Genomic DNA, 24,818 nt, shown 5'->3' on the forward strand with positions numbered 1-24,818 from the left:
TACAATGAAGTAGCAAGTTAAGTGTCCTTGGTGTTCTCCGAGTTCAGTTATTTTCTTGCAGGCATTTCATTAGCCCAAACCAGGTAACATCATCTGACTAGCACTGTTGATGTTACCTAGTTTGGGTAATAAATGTCTGCAAGAAAACAACTGCACTCAGAGCACCAAGGCACTTCATTTCAACCCTGAGCTACAAATATTCTTTATAAGTAACAAATTACCTAGATAAAAGTACTTCCAAAATATCTACATATGCATTCTTTTCTGAAAATTGGTGCAAGCAGCTTAATGCAAGTCTCAGCTTAATACTGAGATGTCACTGATGTGAACCAAAGTTGAATAAGGCATTATAAAACAAACCTAGGTTAGTGATTTATCAAGGATAGGCTTATTTTCCAGACTATACAACATTTCACAGTAAAACATATTGTCCATGCTAGTGGAACTTGATAAGCTGTGCAAGATCTTGAGTTTGTTGGTTTATCTATTATCCTGCCTATATTATTTTTATGTATCTAATATTCATTCTATTCCTCCTATTTTCTATTCCTCCTATTTTCTCCACAACAACCCTGTGAGGAAGGCCAGGTGGCGAGAGAAACTGACCTGCTCAAGGTCACCCAGCTATCATTCATGGCCAAGATGAAGTTAGGACTCTCAGTCTCCTGGCTTCTAGTCTGGTGCCTTAATTACTTTCCAACTTTTAACAGGAAGAAATACTGAAGCAATATGCAAAATAGTTATATGTATTTAAGAGATTTATTAAAAAGATGATAGTACTTAAGACAGTCCAAATATTCTAGCACTTTCAAAACCCTCTGTAAGGATGGTCAATTTTTGTTTATTATGGATGTGCTCTGTGGACATGAAGGCTGGACCGGTGTGGTCTTTTAACAGTGATCCCTTTTTCATTTGAAAAAAAAAATATATCAGGACAATTTCTGAAGATAGTCCTACTACCCATACCATCTGGCATTAAAAGCAGCTTAAGGGCATCCTCTGTTCGCAGAACAAGACAATGCCTGCTTCAGAGAGGAACCACTTCCTCCCTCTTGTGCAAGTTTCTGGGGAGGCGGGGAGGCTCCTGTGTTGTGCTGTTCCTTGAGACAATACTTCACTCTTTTCGGACCAAAACGCAGGTTGAATTCTTCCTTACATCTCTTGCCTTGGCCTGTTTTAGTACCTAATCTGTACCAGGAAGGTTCGGATCTGCATAGGAGATAATTCAATGTGGGCCGGGTCTAGGCGAGTGCCTGATCGTCGTTCCGCCGCTATCCCTGTGGATAGGAGGATGAGAAACAGTGATAGAATACCAATGTGACATTTAGAAAGAACAAGAAAGGCAAGAGTTATTGAGAGAGAATGGGATTTACAGTATTATTCCTGCCAAAAAAGTGCATTCCAAGAGCTGTAATTGTGGGAATTAGCTTATAGTTAATGGCCAACTCTTGCCCAGTCATACCAAATGCAGGCTTTGTGGGTAGGCTAGAGAGGCCACTTGGGCTCTGGAAAAGCTGCCAGACATAAATTTTGAAGCAAGATACAGGTTAGCCTATGTAAGACTAATTGCAGGTTATAGAAAGATATCTTAGAGGAATCCCTTGGAGTAGCTTTCAGTGCAACTCAATTACACTAAATACATTAGGATAAAAAAACGACTGAAAATACCAGTTTCTTTGAAGCAATAGAGCAGGAGGGTCAAACTGGCGCGCCCACCCCAACTCCGTGAATAGGAAAAAGTCACAAAACGTCACATGACAGCAATGTGTCTATACAGTAGTCTCTATTGCACGGGTGTCAAACTCGCTGTTTGACACCCGTGCAATAGAGACTACTGTATAGACACATCTGCAATTCCGCTTCAACCCTCACCTTGAGTTGACTGCCAGATGAGCCTGCTCACATTCTCCCGCTTCTGATTTGCCGACAAGTTCATCTCTTGCACAGTGATGATGTTGAAGGAAGAGAACAAATTCTGACCAAGTGGAAAAAACACAAAAAATCTAAATTGGGATGTTGGCTCCAGTTGATTCTCAATGCTCAGGTTCTCTTCATCCGCCTGACCCACCCAACTAAATCCTGTTTTTCAGTTCTGGTCTTCAACTAGCATCAACTCAAACCTTCTCTCCTGTGTGCCCTGTAAATCTAATAAAAATGTGAGACACTAGCCATGAAATCCCTCATTCAGATCTCAACTGGGCGATGAAAACCACAAGCAATTGTGACTATTATCTGCAGGATGGAGATACTAATGCTTCCCTTCCCTGATAGATTTGGTGAAATTCAGGTAAAATGCTAAGTACAGGATACTGAAGTTTAAGAAATTACTCACTTTGGTGGTAGTTTAGCCCAGCTAAATGACAGAGAACAGTTCAAGTCTTTACTGATTTGATTCTAATAAGAAACCTACCAGCAAGTTAATGGCAACAGGCAAGGAGCCATTGACCGCCTCCCCATATTCAAACTGGTGCTCTAGACGGATGAGAACAGCATCAGGCTCCCACTGGGCCAATGTCAGCAAGTGTACATTCAAAGGAAGGGCATGCCGGAGAGCAGAGAACTGAGGATTGGGAGACAAAGTATTGGACTAACAAACCTATTGTCCGATTACTATCCCTGAAAAGCCACAATGTTGGATAATGTCATTGACTTATAAAATATAAACATTCAACACAACAAAAGGAATGCCATTGGATACTAAACAACATGCAAATTATGAAAAATAGGAGAGGATAATAATCTTAAAAAGTTAAACTACATTTAAAAACCAATGCAGCTTTGGAATTTGGAAGCATGCAGGCAGCACCTGTCCAAAACTTTTTAAAACAGCCATGTAGCTGCCTTAGATTGTGCAACCATACACTGCAGTTGCCGCATAGGCCCTGGAAAAGGTGCCACTACTTTTAAATAATTGCAGAAAAGTGCCAAGCTCAAACATCCTCCTTGGATTGCTTTGCACTCTAAAACACTCACAATTAAAATAATCTTATAAATACCATCCATCATTTCTTTCGAAAGTATTTTGACTACTAATAAATAAGGCTTGGAATAGTTTAATACTGCTTATCTTTTTTCTTTCCCTCACCTCTTTGACAATGTCGTGACTATCTGGTGTCAGCACCACCTGTGGAGCCATGTACTCTTGCTGGGCCCACAGACGATGCTGCTCAGCTGATGATTCCACTGTATCTAAGAATACAAGGTGACGACCTCGCACCACTAGTCCATTGTGATATTCACCAGGTTCCAGTAATGGCTCTTGTACACCCCGGTTGTCATCATGTAGCAGCCTTCGATGTACCTGAAAGCAACACACACACAAAAGGGGGAAGCAGAAGAATGGCAGGACAAGCACTGGAATTCAATTTCTTAATGCCTTAAAATGCCTGATGCTGTGGGAGGGATACGGTATGTCTCTTGAAGATGCTGAAGAACAAGTAACTCCTAAAACATAAGTAACTGACTACACCAACTCATTTAACCACTAGTCTTGCTACAGTTTCACATACAAGTTTTTCTTCTGGTTGTAGACTTCTCACTACTTTGGCTGTTGATCTCCTTTACCTCAATTTCCTACTCTTATGTTCTTTCATCTATTGCAGGGCTGTCAAACTCGATATCATTGACAGCCGCATCAGGGTTGTGTTTGACCTCGTGGGAGGGGAGGGGCCAGCTCGACATCACTCATGTCAGCAGTGCCTGTGGTGGCCCGAGCGCTCAGCCAGTGAAAATGGGCTCCCAATCTCCGTTTTTGGCTGTGACGGGTTCCTGCAATCCTCTGCCAGTAAAAACAGAGCTGGGGAGGGCCCCCTGCAACCCTCCTGAGCTCTGTTTTTGCTGACAGAGGCACCGCGGGCTGGTCCTTTGCTGTTTCTAGGGCGGCCCCATGGGCCAGATCTAAGCACCCCATGGGCCGGCCTTGAGTTTGACACCCCGATCTATTGAAACTGTGAGTCTTCTGCTTTTGGGACTCAGCTTCCCCAAGTATCAAGGAGACAAGTTGGTTCCCACAGTTGTAACTGGAAGCAATTACAGAAAGTACGTGTCCTCTCTGTTGCTCTACCAACCTGCTATACTTACCATAAGTTCAAGAGAGCCATCAGTGAGGCTACTGCCACCCTGTGAGCGATCTGTCAGCACTGTTAGTTGGGTCTTCTGGTCCTGAAATGGGAAAAAAAGGCAAAAAGGTTACACTGTCCTGGTTGCATGTATGAACAAACCTCATCTTACAGAGTTGCTTCGGAGTTACAGGTGATCCCATCACTGGAGGATTCAACCTACATTGGACAAAAGCCTACCCATATTCCATAATTATGCTTGTGTGGGCAGGTAGTCCTATAGACCAGGAACAACCAAAGCTGCCAGGAACCATGGGATATTATTACCTTGATGTAGATACGAGTATTCACGGGGTAGTAGTTGCCTGCTACTGGCTCAGTCTGGCTCAGATTCCATGTGACCCTGTAATCACGCCTTCTCGGGGAATGAAAGAGAGCAAATTAACTTCCCGATTTCCTTCATCCAGCTGAACATTGCAAAAATCAAGGCGCACCTCCTCCCCAGCTCTTATAAATGGAAGTGAGAGACAGTGAGAGAGGAGGCAAAATGAACAAAAGGGCACTTAGTACAGTCATGACTGGTATTTTAGCTCCCACAAATTATCTTTGCAATTTTAGTCTGGCTTGTTGGATAAACTCAGCCATTGTATGAGCCTTGCCCAGCCAAGTACTCTCCCTGTGCATGGATTTCAACTTGCATAGAGTCACTGCTGAGAATTGGGAGAGTTGAAGTCCAGAGACCTGAAGGGTGTCCAGAATGGAAAGTTACGCGAGAGTTTTGTAAACCATGCTGGTAGCAATACTTGCAACGTGACTTCATTTTGGGGGAGGGCTGCTGTAGAGTAAGCCAGTGGCTCTTTATACACTTTCATTTGCTCATACAGGATTGGACAGTAAATAAAGAAACAGTGAAGTGTAATAGTTTGCTTAGGGTTACTGAATAAGTTGTGGCCAAGCATTTCAAAACCAGAAATATCTAGCCAACAGTTTGCACTATAAGCCACTGTATAGTTCTGGCTGCAGGTCAAAGGACTGGTGAATCTTCCCGTTCCTAACCCCATACCTTCTCTCCAGGATCTCACGTCCATTGGAGTCTGTGTAAAAAAGGCCTCCAGTCTGCAGATTGGTCTCAAAGCGGCTGATTATCTCCTTGCCATAATGATCCCTAGGGCAAAGCATGGAAGCCAGAATCTTGTGCTAAAGGTTAACGAAGCCCCCCCCACCCCCCTCTCCCGGCCAAACCATGTTCTGATGCTTACTCTATAGGAATGGGTCCCACTGTCCATTCCAGTTCAACATATGGCTGCCCAGCATAGAGGCGCACCACTTGGGAACACCAATCAGAGAAGTTCTGGTACAGCTCTTGCACCACTTGAGTCTGTCAAAGAGAGACATAAGGCTGCTATTAGCCTCACTTGGCTTCAAAGATACAGCTGCCCTTTTGGCAGTAGAAGGGCCCAAAAGAGTTTGAGAGCAGCTTCACACACAAAGAAATACTAGGCACATTAAAGAGACTACTCCTTACTGTTCCTTTAAATTCAAACGCTTCAAATCATACAAGAGACGCCACCTTTTGGCAATGAGAGGAAGGAGCCTTAAGAAAATATTTTAATAAGAAATCAGATTACTCCTGTTAGACACTCCTGAAAAATGCCTGCCTGGCTCCTGAAAAATGAAAATTATCCTTCCCGACTAATCATTAAAGAACAAAAGCTGGTTTTACATTAAGCTTTGGCAAACGCAATCCTGCCAGCAGAGGTGGCATTTGTTGGAAATGGGAAAGCATCAAAGGCCAAAAGCTGCCTCTGTGAGGGAGATGAGCAGTTCTTAAATATGTAAAATAAATAAAAATATAAAAACAATTCCTACAACACTCATGAAATGGGACCAGGCATAGCAAAAACTTAACCTTTCTTTTTTAAAACCAAAAATATCGGGGCTAGCAACCTTTTGCCTGCCAAAAAAAAAAAAAAGTATATTATCTCAAGTGAAAACAGTTGAGAACCACACTTTATGCCAAGAGGGTAAAATGAGAGATTGGCCCTTTTCTTTCTGGCATCATCCTCTCTTTTCCTTCTTACATCTTGAGGTAGGACAGTACTGAGCACCGATCAGATTAGATTGCAGAGGGCATAAAAATCAACAATAGGCTCTCTAAACAAGCATACATTTGTGCTCAAATTCCTGCAAATTACAGTATTGCAATAGTGGCAAATTATAGTATTGCCCTGTCCATAAAATGTTTCTGCCATCCCCTCAGTCCACGACAAATATTACTTTAGATTCCCAAACAAGGTAAGACAGCTTTTGCAGGAGCAACTGTATAGCAATTCCTGCAAAGCTCTAGCATGAAGAAGCCAAGCTTGTTTTGCTTATAGAATATGAGGCCTAGCAGTTTAAGTTGTGTCATTTAGCTTACTAGGACCTTAGGTAAGCAAATTAATATTAGCAAATTGATATAGTTGCCCATCTCACAGAATCTGACTAGTGGAATATGGTTTGAAAATACAAATAATCCATGGAGGCTATAGGATGAGAGTTATTAGCCTTTTATGACTGCATCCCTGCTCTTCAGGGGTGGGGAGTCTAATTTATCTGGACAAGTTATTCTAGTAATTGTGCTCTTCCCACTAAGCAAGTAACTAGGTAACTTTATTTCTTTTTATGTTGTTCTATTCCAACTGGCTTTGAGTGGCAAGCACTAAAAACAACAACAGGAAATATCACAAAAATGTGATAATAGTACAATCCATCAGGGGCAAGTCTGAATTTAACACTCTCCAATCAATCCATTAATCTTTATTACAATCACAGACCAGCAAAATACTCTCCAAATATTCTACAGTTCTGCAGAAACTCAGCAGAAGCAGCTGCTTCACAGCAGTGGATGATGGTAGCTCCTATGATAAATACCAACTACAGAATCAGTGCAGGTCAAAACTCTTGGGGATGGGATCCTCAGCAGGATTTACCTCCTGGATCACTGGGCAAACAGATCAATTTGGAGCAGATGACTCTGAGCTTTTCCTACCTTTATTTGATATACACGAACTTTCTGGGCAATGGGAAAGGCCTTGGAGGTGTCAGGACGGAAGATGTAGGCTCCAGACGCCTGTGAATATGCTGCATTTCCATCACTGGCATTATACCTGGAGAAGTCAGCCAAGAGAAGGACATGAAGACCATCATGTCTACAATAGCAGAACAAGAACTCATTAAGTAATCCCAGCAGAGGATAAGGAATGCCAAGCCATCCTAAAAATGCATCTGCCACTAGCCACCATAGGAAATAAAGCAGACATTCACTTCTCTAAGCACAAAGTAATCCGACCCACCAGAGGAAGCTTTGGAAAAGCGGTAAGGAGATGTTCTTGTTCAAATTTCGGATCTCCTTCATCAGTCCTGTTTTGGGGTCAAATAGAACTTGCAGATGCTGGAGCAGAAACACACCAAAAATACTATATCAGAAGCACCATCAGGAACAGCTGTTTGGATTTTTAGTCTGAATAGTAGCAAATGAAGATGATTATCCAGGAAGTTCATTTTCATTTTTTTTTTTTTTGCTACTTTCTTTCTTATCTATAGAATAGGAACATTTTGAGCATCTCTTTTTATTCGCTATCTAATATTTGACAAGGTAATTTTTGGTATTTCCCTTGATTTTACTTTAAGAACTGTTTCAGCCTCACTTCCCTAGTGCAGGAAAAAACCAAATGACATCAACCAAATGACAAAAGGAAGATCAGCCTGTACCTCATTCTCAATCGATGGTGTAAGATGGGCTGCAGCAGGCCGAGGACGCAGCCTTTTCTGCAGCCTAGGACGTGCTGAATCCCTGCCAGACAACCGGGAAATGGAATAGGTTCTGTAGCCTAATGGTGGGAGAGATGCCTGGAATACCAGTTCATTGATGGCACTGCCTCGGTTATGCCGCACAGCACGGGTGAAACTTGATACAGGGATGATCTGGCAAGAAAAAAGTAAGATTGATTTTTTTTAAATAAGATAAATTGATAAGAAATTGATTATTGACAATTCAGGGTTAACCCAGCAGAATAAACCCTCCCACTCACCCCAACCTTGTTCAGAGCAGAATAATTTGGCATGCATTTCCTTTCACTCCCTGGAGAACAGGAACCTGGATCTCTAAATAATATTACAGGACTTTCTCCAAGATTAACTAGATTAACACTTTAACCAGCACAGAACAGCATGCAGGTAAGACGTCATCTAACCCATGAAAACTAATATTCTCAATTGATCAGTTAGTTTTGTAGGTGCGTCTGACACCAATTGACCTTCTTTGTTAGTGGCTTCCATGCAACACCTGGGGGTTGGGAGGATGGCCCACCTGAGTTCACAGTAATGCCTAAAGCTCTCCAAGCCAACACCTCCTACCTCATTCAAAATATTCTGACCGTCAGGAGCTACCACCGAATAATGGCTTCCGTTCACAGGCAGTCGGACATTCCAATCCACAGAACGGGCTAGAGGGTTATAGATGATCACTCTGAACTGCAAAGGTAGTGAAGAAATATGTTGAGCAAAGGAAGAACTAACAGCAGATGCTAAGGAGCCTGGTTATTTATTTATTTAACAGAACTTGTATACCATTATATAACTTAGACACTATCCCAGTTTATCAGCTCCAAGCTCTCTAGAGCCCAAGCAGAGTCCTTAAGGCTGAGGAGTGATCTGGGAGGCTCCAGATTTCAAACCTTGTACAAGATGAAAGATGAGAAACTGTATGGTCCCTTACAGCGGGGGTAGCTTCGGTTAGTGGGCAGGCACTGATGTTGAGGTAGGTGCAATAGATGAAGTTTTCTGTGCTGCCGAGAAGATTGGCAAAGGCATTATTCATCACAATCTGCCAAGTCAAGGGGAAAAAAAAACAGTAGTTAAGTTCTCTACTCCTGCCAGAAAGTTATGTGTGTACAGAAGCACCACTGGGGAGAATCAGTGAAGGTCTTATGCAAAATCTTGGATTCAAAGCCACTTCAAGAGTAAAACAAACATTGACAAGAAGAAAACTAAAAGTGGCTTTCGCATTTCCCTCTGTCATCATTGGCAAAGTTAGGCTACAAAAACCAAGTTAACGTCCACTGCAAAAAATAGCTGCGATGTCTCAGAAATATGCCCCCTTTGGAAGCAATTGCATACAGGAAGATCCCATGGCAAGATTAGGATGCTGCATTTTTAACATAGAAGGGGAAGACTCTTTTAAGCAACATACGGTGGCTACCACAATAATGGGAACGCCATGTGGCCATGTATACATGCCCCAAATCAGGTCAAGGAATTCTAGCCCTTGCTGTTACGACATGTGAAAATCAAGCAACATTTTTGCAACCAGAGAAAGTGCTTTTACTTTTTTTAGTATCATGTTGTCCAAGAGCTGCAGTGATGCTCATGCCCATACATATGTGGTGGGAGATAAATAAGTGTGTGGGTGTGTGTGGTGGGGAGAAATGTTGCTGGTTCATGCACAAACCTGGCAGGCATCCCAACCAATAGACAACTGTTTGGCATAGTCATTGGTCACGTGCTGCTTTGCTGTGCCACTCACTGCATCATGATGCTGAGCGACTGCCATAGCCTGGCCTATAAGAAAAAAGACCACAGGTATCACACAGTAAAATTATGGGGTCCACAGAGACTTGGGAGCTGTGGGAATGGCCACTGTTTTTATTCTTGGCTTGTACCCCTAACCGAGGTGCCAGAGCATCTCTTCCTAATTGGTCTGATGGCCGTCATGGCAACTGCCACCATAGTCACTCTTAATAAAAGCTCAAGGTGAAAGCCCTGGTCAACTCTCAAGGAGCACACATACATACGCAGCACAGAACTGTTAGCGTTGCCGTAAGGCCCAAAGTTTGCTTTTGTGCCAACTAGCACTTCCAACTGATTGCAGATCTGCAAAAAAAGAAACACTGAATCAGGGAACCACAAAGCACCCTGCAGGATACATTCGATTTAGAAAACATGAAGGCTACCAACTTGCAGGAAGTTGTTACTGAGGCGTTCATAGCGTTTCAAAGCTGGTCGGCTGGTAAAGTAGCCTGTCCAGAACTGATGGGGACCATCAGCATATGGGAAGAAGTCATCGTATTTCATAGTCCTGTTCAAAATAAGATCGGTTAACCAAAATCCATTTTTGGATGTGGAATGCAAATCTTCTCCTAGTTTCAGAATAATCTGACCTGATCAGTAGTAGAAACAAGCAGCAACATCATCTGAGTAAAATCCATCTTCAGAGATGTTTTTTTTATCATGATACTTAAGAAAAAAAAAAAGATTGAGAGACCTAATGTGCTTCTTAGTATTCTTTTCCTGATATGGAAATTAATAATTAGGATGGCATTGGATGGGTAAATAAAATTATATGGATGTGGAAACTGATTTTACTCTCTTTCAAATGTACCCTGTGGAACTAGAGGATAAAAGAAATTTACCAAGCTAAAGATATGCAGATTATCCCAGATCTAGAGTAAAAGTAGGTAACTTTTACCTTCCAAATATTTTAAGATTTCAATTACTATTCCCAAAATCCAAAAGCATTGCCATTAGCAGCAGCTACTTTGGGGATCTGAGGTCCTAAATCAAAGGAGGATTATGCTAACTGTCCTTAATCTAACTTCTAGATCTGTAGGGAAGGTTCAATCTGTGACAAAGGATTTCCACTTCTCGATTATTTAATGACAGTTGCAGGAAAATGAGTCTTCCTTCAAACACCCCCACCTCCGAAAATGCCTGAAGTAGGGACAAACCAAGAGTTTGCCTTCAAGGGGACTAAGCTTTCCTGCTGTTTTGTCAGATGTGCTATGTCTTCACAGTTCCAACATGGCCAAGACCAAGAGGAAACATAATAGATCAGGAGATGGATAGATCAAGCATGACGGTTCACAAGAAGCAAAGAAACAAAGGAGGTTGACTGAAACGAAGCAGAAATGCCTGTCAGCTGCTAAGGCTGCCTGCTAGGCCCATCAAATATCTGCTCTTGGTGTTTAGCAATCCCAGGTTCTTTTGCTAACATTGAGAGGGTATCCTAAAGGAAGGATCCAAATTAAGCACCTGCTCAGGCATGAGAGTGGCGAAGACAGCCCCACTGAAAAAAACTCCTACTGCAATGAATAGCTCTGAATACTAGCCAGCTCACCAGCCAGCCTGCCTCAGCCCTCTTACCATGTTATGTTGGCTTTGTTCAGCTCCCAAAGATAGCAGCTTGGGGTTGAGTAGAATACGTTGACACGGCTGCCCTTCAGTTGCTGGAAGGTCATATTCCAAAGGAAGAAACATGTTTATTTGCATTTCCTCTTGGCAAATTTATCAACCCATCCCACCCACAAATCTGGGCATCTTTTTATATGTCTCTGTGAATTCCATCAACCAGAGACAGAAACTGGTGTGGTTCCAACTTGTGCCTCAACAGCCTTCAGAAGACCTGACTCTGTTGTATTTCTTCCCATCTAAATTAACGGAGGCCTCAAACTCTGAGGCCTCGTGTTGGGTAAAATATCTCTTTCCAAAAAGACAGGCTGATAGCCCACCCCAAGGTACCTGTGCATTAACATGATAAATCAACTTGTCCATGTTCTTGTACCACAGCAGGGCGTTCTCGTACTGGAAATCAGATCCCATCGTCATGACAATGTGGTTTGTGCGATAGTGTTTGGCCTGAAGAGAACATTGAAAAGTAATAAGCAGGTCTATTTGACATATAGCCACTCCCCTCCTATCTCCAGGAATATTGTTAATAACATATACAACAAGCAGAGTGATGCTCAAAAGCATCAAGTGCCTAAGAATCTAGAAAAAAGAAATCATTATTGCAGATGTGATGAAACAAGGAATGGCAGATAGCTTAAGGTTTCATAGTGAGCTTATAATAGTCATCTGAACTAGTGGAAATACCTTCATTTAGCATTCATTACTTTGCAATAATACGTGGTTACTAACTTCTCAATTATCTTTAGAAATGATCAAGAGTTCATACGTAGCTTACTTTTACTCCCAAATATGGATATCTTCCCTGATACTACCCTTTGTTTTCACCTGGGCAGCTGCAGCTCCCAGAAAATAGGCCACTATATTTTCCACATTGTTCTCATCACTGTCATCGTCCACAATAGGATTGTCAGAGCAGATTTGATCCCAGCAGAGAGACATAGGGGGGTTATAACCATTTGGCAGGATACCTATCAGGGGACAGGAGAAATGAGAGGGACAAATTACATTCTAGGAATCAATTTCCATGGCCCAATTGCTAAACACACAATAATGAAGCAGCAAAGGACCAATATCCTACATCAACTTGATTTCCTTCAGATGTGTGAGACTGTACTGCTATAAGCCTAGGCCAGCATGACCCACAATCAATGGTTACAGCAGATGCAGTCCCATGCTTCTGATGATCCTGGACTGCATTCCCCTCCACCAACTACCAACAGTTGGAAAAGAAATCAGATCCTATGGCAAAATTTCAACACATCTGGAATGCTCCAGATTGGTGAACACTGCTATCATATGCAGTCATGTGAAAAAGTAAGTACCTCCCCACTGATGTTTTTTATTTTTTTTCAACATTCAACATAAATATATTTGATCTTCATTTCAACAAGACTGATATATAAAGGGGATGTAAAATAACAAATATGTACTACAATATTTATGCTTTGTAGTCTATTTTGTAATTTAAATAAACATAATTTTGAATGTAGGAAAAATAAGTATGCCCATACTTTTATCACTACTCCAAATACCTAAAATTAGAATTAGATATATCAGATCAGATGCAAATAATCAGAGCATTGTTAGAGAGGATCTGGGAGGAACCTGCTTTATTTAAACCTCAGATATTTAGTCTGATTTGCTCTTTGCTGTTGAAGTGCATGATCCAACTAGCTGTTGAGCAAAACAGCACTCCGAGGCCTTTGGAAAGAAGATTAGAGATGCCTATGAGGGATTTTAAAAGATCACCAAACAATTGAACATCGATCATTCCATTATCCAGAAGATCATCAAGAAGATTGCCTACAGCTGTCAACTTGCTCAGGTCCTAGTTCTCCAGATGGTTCAGTGCAAGAACAGAATGAAAGACATGAAAAGAAGTTAAGGATCCCAGAAGTTTATCACATGAGCAACAGACCAGAACTTCTGGAAAAATGTACTCTGGTCAAACAAGATAAAAGTTTTGGCCATATTACCAGAAGGCATATTTGTAAAAACCAAAGACAGCAGTTCACCATGGGGTATATACTTATATGTCTTAGTTTTTGACATGCCTGTATGCGTTTCTTTCATAAAGATGATCTGCCCTTCAAAAACTGATTCAACCCAGGCAATAATACACACAGGATTCGTGCTAACCTATGCTCATGTCTATTAGGACATATATAAAATTGACACTGTCAATTCACATACAGTTCTGTTACTTGGGCCACTGAAAGTAATTAATGTATATGCCCTGGTAGACAACCAAGTCCTCAGCCAAAATTTAAGACCAATTCCCAAATGCCCATCAATTGTTGCCTTGGTAGGCAAGATTTGTGAGCAAAAATATCTGCAGAGCACCAGGATGTTGCTGGTACTAGTCATCATCTGCTGTTTCTTAACTGAGTGGGCAGTTAATTACATTGGCAAAGTTGCAACTTAAGTCTTCTACATTTCCAGATCTCTTCCAGGTCAGCCGTGCTCACCAGTGAAGAGATCAGCCGCAGGTGGATCCAGATTGCTGCTTGCACGCCACAACTGCTCCATTTCACGCAGTGACTCCCGGTGGAATTTATCCTGGTAATCAATTCGGCCCAAGAAGAAACCATCATAGCCCATCTGAGGAAAATGGCAAGTGAGGGAATATAAATAACCTGAACTTGGAGAAGGGGATATTAAATGAACTGGGAGATCCCAACACATAGGATAATTGATAATTACAAAGGGTTTTACATATTCACATACTTGGAATGAAAGGGGAGAGGATAAGCGTTAAAAATTCTGGCAAATGTAGAAGTTTGCAAGACCTGAGCAAACAGAGAAGCCTGCTCCCGACTGTGCCCAAAAGGATCAATGTGCCAGGCTACACGGGGTCGGCCGCATTCTCCAAACGTCTCTTTCAGGAAATGGAGCCCGAGACTCATCTGATCAATGACAGCATTGTAATGCACTGACGCCTCATCGTTCATGCACCAACCACCATTCACGAACTCCAGGCGGCCTATCGCGGAGTGAGAAACCCAGAAAGAAAAACAGAAATTATCAAAATAGGGCAGAACTTGAAACCTACACTGCAAAGCAGCAGAAACTTCTCAGCCTTCCTCAGTTTGCCATGGTATCGATATAATCCCCGGGATGGTGAGGGAATGCTCTGCTGTTCTCTTTAGTTCCCTGCTTCTGCCTAAGACCTCCTTCTCGTGATACATGGGCCCATGTCACATGTGACTCAGGGAAGACAACAATTGATCAAACAAGTGCTCAGTCCCTCTTGCTCACCTTCCGCAACCAGCTGCCGCACAGCCTGGCGCATGGCTTCCATTTGCAGGCCCCACCAGCGAGCAAAGAATACCACTTCCACATAGATGAAACGCTTGCTGGGGTCAGCCAGCAGTTGAGGAACGACAGAGTCGAGGATGTACTGCACCCCGGCATGTTGAATGTCATTGCGGACTGCAAGGGAAGAAGCAGAGGAAGGCTGGGTCTTTGCTTGTCACAATCACAGGTCTACGGTATTTCCCGTTTCTGAAAGAAAGCCTGGCTTTGTTGCACCTGAACCCACCATCAGCCACAAAGCCACCTTCCTGGCCTAGTGCTGCTTCGCCTTCCCAATCACCACAGTAACTGGCGTTGCTGGCTGGCAATGAGAATTTCATGAAAATATCTCTGCAAGGACATGACCTTCAGAAAAGCTGCTAAATATTCCCACCTGGGACTCTGTACATTACCATTACCTGTGATTAAAGGATAAAATGTGTTATTGGAAAGTTTCTGTTTCCATGACTCTGTTCTGGCCTTGGGAAGCAGAGTGCAAAGCTCACCCACACAAGCAGGGCCTCCAAACAGGATGCTGCAGTCTGGAGGAGCCAAGGCCTCAGTGATTTTGCTGAAAGATAATGCGTGCCAAGGAAAGGGAAACTAGAAAATAGAGCTGGGCAGTAGATTGCAGCAGAGAGCCAGCAGCCTGGCTGCCCTTATGGCTAAAAGCACAAGCCCCTCCTGGTTAAAAATGCCCCTCAATCATGAGTTCTCCACAAAGTCTTGGAGCTGCTCCTGATTTCTGAACCTTGGTCTCCTGATGTCTATTGAGAGAAGAGTACTGGAGTGACATAGCAAACTGCTGTAGAAGATTAAATAGAAAATAGTTTACAAGACAGCGAGAGTTGTTATTATTTGCTAAGAATTACTTTTATTTTTTAAGGCAGCTGATAAAACATGTCAAGTTTTGCTTCTTTCATACCAGTATTTTCTTCAAACACAGAATTAAGACATCTCGTAATGTCTACTACCTTTTACAGCAGTTTGCGAGTGGGAGCTGAAGACCAAAATATCTGAAGATCTTCAGTTCCATTAGGATCATTTGTTTACTTCAAACAGGGAAGGCAATCTGAAGACTCAATCTTTACTGGAGTCCAGATTTGGTTAGCAGTTACAACTTCAGCACCAAATTCCAAGGCACAGCAAGAAAGGCTGGCACTAATTTAAACCACAAAGCACAAAACTTTCTTTTCCTTTCCAGGGCTTTGCTGGATCTTGCTACAAGGCACCTCCTGCTAGTTCATATGGCAGCTTCAACTCACCTCCAAAGAAATACTGGTCCACTGTCTTCAGCCAGCCCACATCATCGTGTGTGTGAGGGATAAGGTGAACATTGAGCATGTCAGGTTTTGTCACTGGGCAGGACTAATAAAAGGAAGGAAAAAACAAATAACACTTGAGCTGAAAGGAGGATGTGAAACCCCTCAAGACCATGCCCCTCCCCATGGCAGCAGTCATAAAAACTAAAAAGTAAAGATGCATTTGAGTTGAGCTCAATTCCTGGTCACTGCATCCATAAGGTTCCTGTGGCAAAAGGACAGAAGTAATTGGCCACTGCCATATTTTATGATGCTCTTTGGACTTCAGGCAACAGTTCTGGTATTCCCAAGGGGGGGAGGCGCATCCAAGAATTAATCAGGACCAACCCTGCTTTGGAGACTAGTCAAGGTTGCCTGAAGGTTACTCCTGCTGAAGGTAAGTCTGTATAGGGGTGGAATAAAATCATCACTTATTGGAAGAACCACTACCAAATTTAGGACTGAGGGAAATATTACAGTTTGCTAAGTATGTTTGACCACCTCCCAATAGAAGGCTAAATATTCAAATAAAATATAAAAGGCTGGCTCACAATTGCTGGGACCAGGGCTGTTTGCTGGGTATTTCTAAGCCTAATTCAAAATATTTCCGGACACGGGAAAACAAGAACTAATATCTTCCTATTACCATCAACTGTTTCAGCACAAGACTTCCATAATAATTAACAATACAATAGTTACAAAGTAGATAGAGGATGCAGTGGGGAAAAACTGATAACATTTTCAAAATCGTTAAATAACTCAGCAAAATTGAAGCTTTGTGTCTTCAAATGTCTTTAAAGTACTGTACAGTACTCCTGAATGTACTTGAATGCAAATCTTGGACAACAGGAGAGATTTTAAGAGAATCTGGACTTGACACATCCAAATCCCAACTTCCACCTGCCCCAGACAGCAATGGGGGTTTTGGGGAAGAGGTTGCTTGGGGATAGTGGATACATATGGGAACAAAGAATAAAAATATGATAAAGAGCAAGACTAATGCTTCATACCCATTAACACACAGACACACACACACATCCGCCAGCTCTAAGAAGATGTAGGAGTTTGGGAGTAGCAGCTCGTAACTTCTACCTGAAGTAAACACTCCTCCTCCCTACTCTCTCTTTTTTGGGTTGCTAATGTAATCAGTTTTGGTAATGGTGTCAGCAAATAAAGGGATGTTTACTACTAAAAAAAGAAAAGAAAAAAAAGCAGAAGCTACTTTCTAAATGGTTACAGAAACAAGGTCCAGGTTCTCATTCTGCTATCCCAATTTCAAACTTCTCCAGCTGGACTTGCCCAACAGGCTATGTTAACCTAAAAACAGTATTGGACACTTTGTGGTTTACTGTATTATAGCAACCCAGCCAAGTCCCCCTCTAAACTATGGGATTTGTTTCTGACTTAAGTTATGCTCTTATTGTCCTAAATGGGAAATCATTTACTATTATTTTGGCTATTGTATTATGGCAAACTGTGGTAAGATGGGAAGATGAGATAAAGGAGAGATGGTGGAGAAAGAAATTGGGATCTGGACAGAAAGAATCGTGGAGAGAGGAGGTTCAACTGGACAGGGAGAAGACAGATGAGAAAGCAGGTGAAACCTGTAGAAGCTATACCTCATCAGGGAAGTGCAGGCCAACATTGCTTTCTGGAGAGACTGGAAGTTGAGTGTTATGGGCCCTATGCAGGAGGTCAATTGTTAAATCTTTCTCCATCCAGCTGTCTGCAGTAAAGATTTACTGAGGAGTAGTGGAGATGAGATGGTGACAGAACAGATATTATGACTCTCTGGTTAAAAGAAGAAAGATGAGACAGGCAACTGGAAGAAAAGAAATTAGAAATAAGCAGGCATTGAAAGCAAAAAGGATTGAAGAGAAAGAAAGAAGCAGGGTTGAAGAAATGGAAATTTACAAACTGTACCAACCATAGAAGATACCAAGTGAGTCTCCCAAAGGAAGACTGCTTTCATTCCGGCTTTGTCCTGGAGGTATTTATAAAATTCTAGAGGAATGGAAGACTTCATGGAAAAGAGGTGAGAAAGAAGGAAGACGGGTTCTGCTCTCTGAGGGAAAGGCAGAGAGTAGAGAAGGTGGTTGCAGAAAGGAGGTTTACACCTGAGTAACAGCCAGGTGCTGGAAAGTAAGAGGGAACAAGGACACAGCAAGCTAGATGTGGGTGCATTGGAAGGATGATATGTTGACTGGAAGAAGTCAATCAAAAGTTGTGCAAGTGTGACTAACCATGAGGTATGTTGCTGACACATCTAGGCTGACTGGGAGAGGAGAGCTAAAGGGAACTTATATAGAGGAAAGGATAATTATAGTGATAGGCAGGAGGAAGTGTGGTGGGAGAGAAGGGATGGTGCATTCCAAAGGAAAGGAGATTGAAAAGTGTTAGCTATTTCTAAAGACCCTCCAATCTTAACTGATGCATAGGGCATCTGGACCAGGGCTGGGTTCCACTTACCTTCGCTACTGGTTCGCAATGGGAGTGTGCATGCTTGCTTTGCTCGCACACATCGCTTCTGCGCATGCACAGATCGTCCATTATGATGTCCGGGCAGGTGGGCGGGGCCTCCTGCCACCATTACTACTGGTTCGCAAGATTTGGACTGAACTGGTAGCAACCCACCACTGATCTGGACTGCTGGTGGCATCAGGCTTAAACTGATGCTTCTGAATGCCAAGTCTGTCTGCCACAAACCTAGTATTTTCTACAATTTGACCTAGGACATATAATCTATCTGGATGAGGAAGAGGAAAAAAGCTGCCACAAATGTTCCTGGCGCAGTTTATCTAATAATACACTGGATGGCTCTAAACAACATGGAGCCCAAAGAAAAATAAGGCACCCATTTCTTGGTATTTCATCAACTCTCTATTATGGTTGCTCAAGGCTTCCACTGCTTCACCTGAAGACCACAAAATGCTGTTAGATTTCCAGAGGCAATAAGGGAATGCAAACTCAAGGCTTCCACAATGGCCTGGGCTGTTGCTGCTGAAATGCATCCTGGCCTTGACAAGAACTCAGAGTTTGGCTGGAGTTAACTCCAGCTTTCCTAATCGGGTCTCCAGATGGGATTGACCATAACTTCCAACATTCCCAGCCAGCATTATTCATGCTGCTAGAGATTATGACAGTGACTGCAACACAACCTGAGAGCATCAGGTTGGGAAAGGTCAAGCTACCACAAAATTCCCATACTGTGTGAATAATTTGCCAAAATGCCTTTTTATCTGTTGCACATGAAACTTTCCCAAGCAGTTGCCAACCTCAAGTTTGGTTGTGAATTCTGGAAATTGTAATACTACCGTGTTTCCCTGAAAATAAAGACCCAAATAAGCACCACATCTTATTTTTGGAGGATGACTTGCCCGCTAACCTTAGGGCCACTGCAGCCATGCCTCCCATGCCCCACCTGTTGCACTGGTGCCGTCATTCGTGGCAGAACTCTGAAAGGCTCTTCGTGCTGGTGGAGCCACTGGTGGCAGGACGCTGCGAGGCTTGTCATGCTGGTGCTGCTGCTCGTGACAGGATACTACATGGTGCATTGTGCTATTGCACACCAGTGTGAAGAGCCTCATGGCGTCCTGCCACAAGCGGCAGCACTAGCACTACAAGCCTTGCGGCGTCCGGTCACAGAAGTCGGGCAGCAATGCGACAGGTGTGTCAGGGCATGCGGGGCCTGGCTGTGGTGGTCCTAAGGTAAGTGTGTGTGGGGAATGTGGGGCAGCTCCATCCCTCACCCCCGCCTGATTTTTACACCTGTGCCTCGACCCACCTCATACAACCAGATGGTGGGTGGGGTTTAAGTAAGGTTTATATTAGGGTGCAGGCGTGAAAATTGGGCTAGGGCTTGTTTTTAGAGTGGGTCATATTTTTGGGAAACATGGTAACACACTAGAGAACATCAGATGGAAAAGTCTAGTTTATGACATCCTGTGAGGATGGAAGCAAAAGACTCAGTATGTGTCAAGGACAGGAACATGAAAAATAGACAACCAGATGCAGGTGAACTGTCTACAGTCTACATTAGTCAGAATGCAGTAAACTGAGCCAGGTGACCTTCAATAAAGCAGTTTCTCAGAACCTGGAGATTAGAAGGATTTGTTGCCTAGAATGAAATTGCCAGATCTACAGATTAAGAGTAACATATGGCAACAGAAAAACAAAACAGCAAAGTACCGGACACTTTATTGAAAAAATGACGGCCTCTCCTTAAAAGGGATATCATTCTTTGGTCCACTGAAATTTGCAACTCTGTCTGCAAGTCACTGTGGTATATCTATAGGTATCCGTAATCATCTAGACAATTTACATAATAAGGAAAGAATAAAGAGTTAGCAGATTTCATCACAAAAATCCTGGAAAGAGAATTGGGAGACAATATCACACTGCCACTTCTTTTTAGTCATGCCTGCATGCATGCATAGCCCCCCCCCTCATTATTCACTGTCACAAAATATGACAATAGCTTCCAATATATACTGCTCAAAAAAATAAAGGGAACACAAGCAGAAGACATCCGAGATCTGAATGAATGAAATAGCCTTATTAAATACTTTGTTCCTTACATACAGTAGTTTATACACTGCTCAAACAACTAAAGGGAACACAAAACTACTGTATGTAACGAATAAAGTATTTAATAAGGCTATTTCATTCATTCAGATCTCGGATGTCTTCTGCTTGTGTTCCTTTTATTTTTTTGAGCAGTGTATATGCCGTTGAAATACAATTTATGTGTTTTCCCTTTTTGCACCTATCTATAGACATGTGCCAAGGATAATTTTTTTTATGCCATGTCCCCATAATCTTGCTTTCTGTTCATCTTCTTTAGGAAACCTTGTTTCCCTTAGCTGAATGTGTAAAATCATTATCTTGGAGGGATGTTAGGTGACAATAGTCATTTGAATAAAGGGAAAAAAAAGTGGAATAGGGATCGGCAATGGGATAGCCAATTTCAGGCCGGTATAGTTTTATGTGGAGTCAAGGCTGGATAGAAAGCACTTCAGTTCTTCTATGAGGAAAAGCTCTATATTCAAGAAAAACACTGAATATTCAGAGATACCTTGCTGGGACTTTCAAGCTTTATTTAGATAGACCTTGTTGGGGACAGTTTCAAAAGGACAAATTGACAGCCAAATCTGAACCGTGCACTTCTAATTGATAAAGAAAGCAAACTTTTGATATTCTCAATGAATTGTTATGCAAAAGGAAGGAGCCCTAATGATTTGTACTGTACTTATGATTGTGGGAACATAATAAAGCACCCATACATATATGAAACAAAATAAACCAAGCTTTAGTTCTCCACATGATTATCTATGCAAAAGCTGCCATACTTCCTCTTTTCAGTAAGTACACTAGCCAGTCCTTCCTTTGAATAATTTCTTTGGCAACACTATACAGGAAATTTTATTCATTGTGTTTACAACCCACCATTCTAGCTGGGGCTCAAGGTAGCAGAGAGTCTCATCTCTCTTAAATATTCACAGAAAAACCTTTGAGGTAGATTGGACTGATAAATGATTGGACCAAACCCCCCAAGGAACTTTACAATAAACAGGGACTTTAACCTCTCTCGATCCAAATCCCCTATGCTAACTTGTTGCACAAAAATTGGTTCAGCCTGGCACAGAAGCCAATGAGAGACAGACTTTTGCAAAACTTTTATTGAAGCGCTTCAGCAAAAGGGTCCCAATCCAATTTGGGAGTTGAGATTCTGAACAACAGCATAGCACGATCTTTTATACAGTTGATTTCCAGAAATAAGGAAGTAACATTTCACAAAGCTATTACCTTTTTTGGAGTTCTACTTTGCTTTTAGTCTACCTGTCTATTTGTCTATGGAGCTGCACCTCGCCTGAGTTTACATGTCATTCTTCTCCCATGGAGTTATATCTTGCTTAAGCTTTAGCTGTCCTTTGTCTCTACTTGCGGTTCCTGCTGCTTGTCTTCTTGTTGCCAAATCTTGTAACTTCCTATTTATTTCTAAGTACATGTTGTTACATGTTCCTTCATATCTGACACTTGCACAAATGCATTCTTCTAAATTTTTATTCCTTCCTAAGATGGGGGTGTATGGCTTCTTAATGGCTGATCCATCAAACTGGTAGCCCTGTACAGCTCTAATAAGCAGATCCTTAACTTTGAATTAATTCTTCTGTTGTGCTCTGAAGAACATTATCGACTATTTCCCTGATCTTGCTGCTGTCCCTTCTTTTTGTTTTAAATTATACCGTACTTTGTCTACGCACCTACCCACTACCCCACCCCTTTATTTATCAGATCAGACTTTTTCACAACAGACTTTGAACAGATTTCCCCCAGTTTCCCCCAAATCCTTACCTGATAGCCGCATCTGACCGCAGATCCCCGTAGCACCGCTCCCCCAAGCAAAAACACCAAAGCTACGGGAATCCCCATCGCCCCGACTCCCTTCCAGCAGCTCAAGCTCACTGCAGCGATCATATGACCAGAGCTCACGTGACAAGCAGCTCCGTGGATCCTAGATACCTCTCGGGTGGGGGGTGTGGCTGAAACTGAAACCAAAAGGAACCGCTTGGGGCGGGACTCCTTTGCCAGTTAGAATTTGCGTGCCGTACGGGACTCGCCTGCCGGTTTTAATTGGCTGACGGACGCTAGGGGCGTCCGCTATTGTAACAGACAGCGCCTTCTAGCCTATAAGCATCAGGAAGGCGGGATGGGCGGATGAAAGTTATCCTTTTTTACATAGAGAGGCGGTGAGATTCAAAAGGGGTCGCAGCCGTCAGCTCAAACTCTGCCGGTGCTTGTGAGGAGCCGGAAGGGCCGTTTCTCAGCCCTTCCTTGGTGGCCTTGGCCTGCGGAGCCCCGCTTTCAGAATCTCCTTATCGGGCCCTGAACCGGATGGCTCTCCTTGGTTCCATCCGGGACCTAGGAGCCGGCCTTGGGAAACTTCCCCTCCCTCCACACAAACACATGCCGTGCGCCCTTCTCTGGCACCCGCCAATCGTTTTTTAAGTAATCAGAAGGCCTGAGATGGAGAGGGCTCTTCGTGGCTTTTTCCCAGCCAGCCAGTTGAAGAAGCTCGGGTGCTACTTTGCTTTCCCGTCCCTCCCCCATTGCCCTCTAGGGCAGGGGTCTCCAACCTCAGCAACTTTAAGACTTGTGGACTTCAACTCCCAGAATTCCTCAGCCAGCTTTTGCTGGCTGAGGAATTCTGGGAGTTGAAGTCCACAAGTCTTAAAGGTTGGTAAGGTTGGAGACCCCTGCTCTAGGCCTAGGGCTCCTGTTTTGCTTACCGACCTCTTCGGACGGGATGGAAGGGCCTCTTGAGGATCTTGCTCTTTGAGTGGCCTGCTTGTTCCTGTTAAAAGAGGTCCCGGTCACTGTGATTAGTTATTCACTGTGTTTTAGGATTCCTCCCCATCATTGGGATAAATCAGAAAGTCCCGTGGTTCAACTGAATGTGGGCTTCACCTTCTGAGCAGGCACAGACTTCTCAAATTTGAGAGAAAATCCTCTAAACCTGGAATTTGATTGCATTTATGAGAGAAAAACGTATTTGTTGTGCTATACGTGACCTTAGAACTTGGCTCAGAGGAACTCGGAAGTGAATATTGTTTGCTGTCCCGATGATCTGGCCAGAACAGAATAATCACGTGATAGACTTATGTCTGGCTAACGTCATTGGTTTCTTTGCTAAAATTAAGAAATCAATTAAATACTCTAAACTGCCTTCAGTCATGAGACCAGTGCCAGATGATGACAGTCTGCCAGTACAAAAGCCATCACAGAAATAGAGCCTAAACAAAAACAGATGAAAAAGTTGCAGTGTACCAGACAGGCAGACAGGCAGACAGTGACAATGACCCACATTTTGAACTGTGTATGTTTGGTGAACCTCATCTCATAACAATCAATTAAATCACCTGTTCAGAGACTTATGTTTGTCAAAAATTAAAAGCAGAATTACTATGTTCAAGACTTCAAGGATGGTGTTTCCTATCACCAGACTTTTTATACATTGAGAGAAAATGCTTGAAACCTGATTGATTGCATTTATATGGAAGAAACTTGCATTCTGAATTTACAGAAAGATGGCTAGCCAAGAATATCGCCTTAAGAGTGGGAGAATATTGATGTTAGATCGGCTGCATGAGACAGAAAATTATTGGTTTTCCGATGAATAAAAAGTTATAAAGAAATAGCATTATTGAACTTCTAAAAGATGAATCGTGTGATCAACGTTATGGCTGCCCTTTGACTTGCCATCACTTAGGAAATGCGGAATGTTTCGGGAAATTTGAAAACTACTTTTGTAAATAGCTTTCTTATTAACTGGTTTTTCATATCAATAATCAAGATTAAAAGTATCTTCTAGAAGTTCAATAATTTATTTACAAAGTATAATATATTCTTTTGCATTGGCAGAATCTTAAAGGAATAAAAACTTCAATGAAACATTTTCCTTTGAGCAGAGCACTAGACTGATGGCTGTATTAATAACTTGAAACAAATGTTTCCTGTTTTGCACGATTTTTTTGGGCTGTGCTTAGAGACTATTTTACTGATAAGCACTTTAAAGATGTTTCAGCAGGTGGCAATATCTGGTTCTTCTGGGTAGTTAAGCTGCCAAGTGCTGGGGAAATCAGGAGATTCAGGCAGTTAAAGAGTATAAAGATTTATTGAAAGCTTAAGCTCTCTAGAAGAATCTGACCAACTAATGGTCAAGGAAAACTGAGCGGGAGATAAAGGCATTCATGGTGGGCTGGACTTAGATCTCTTGCTGGTGCACACTTGTAGGGTGTGTCAAATTTTTCAGCTTTCAATTGCCAAACATTAGGGGTGCTCAAAGGTTGTGATATGCCGTAGGGATTGTAAAGATATTTTGATTATTTTAATATAATTTAAATGTGCTTTGTAATTAACTACATAACTATAACATTTT

At 42.4% G+C, this 24,818-nt stretch overlaps 1 protein-coding gene across 1 annotated transcript; it reads right to left on the minus strand.

The window, feature by feature from the left end:
• Positions 1-825: 825 nt before the first annotated feature.
• Positions 826-22,392, minus strand: MAN2B1 (mannosidase alpha class 2B member 1). The gene is made up of 24 exons (XM_070937400.1): positions 22,235-22,392; positions 15,845-15,947; positions 14,544-14,717; positions 14,075-14,268; positions 13,754-13,886; positions 12,111-12,253; positions 11,616-11,732; positions 11,241-11,323; positions 10,056-10,176; positions 9,893-9,971; positions 9,550-9,659; positions 8,818-8,925; positions 8,457-8,573; positions 7,812-8,024; positions 7,394-7,491; positions 7,090-7,207; positions 5,318-5,436; positions 5,122-5,223; positions 4,386-4,473; positions 4,081-4,161; positions 3,086-3,301; positions 2,411-2,560; positions 1,873-1,975; positions 826-1,277 (listed from the first exon to the last, which is right to left on the minus strand). Exons 1-24 carry the CDS (start codon positions 22,355-22,357, stop codon positions 1,177-1,179), a joined length of 2,994 nt encoding a protein of 997 aa, XP_070793501.1. The 5' UTR covers positions 22,358-22,392; the 3' UTR covers positions 826-1,176.
• Positions 22,393-24,818: the final 2,426 nt, after the last annotated feature.

The sequence above is a fragment of the Pituophis catenifer genome, unplaced genomic scaffold, assembly GCF_029215685.1.
Source record: "Pituophis catenifer annectens isolate HBS135680 unplaced genomic scaffold, rPitCat1.0.hap2 SCAF_2, whole genome shotgun sequence".
NCBI lineage: Eukaryota > Metazoa > Chordata > Lepidosauria > Squamata > Colubridae > Pituophis > Pituophis catenifer.

Coding starts and splice junctions, on each gene's coding strand:
- MAN2B1 (XM_070937400.1), bottom strand. CDS start 22,357: ATGATCGCTGCAGTGAGCTTGAGCTGCTGGAAGGGAGTCGGGGCGATG. Junction 13,887..14,074: donor AGGCTTCTCTGTTTGCTCAG/GTCTTGCAAACT, acceptor CATTTTCCTCAG/ATGGGCTATGATGGTTTCTT. Junction 11,324..11,615: donor TTTATCATGTTAATGCACAG/GTACCTTGGGGT, acceptor ATGACCTTCCAG/CAACTGAAGGGCAGCCGTGT.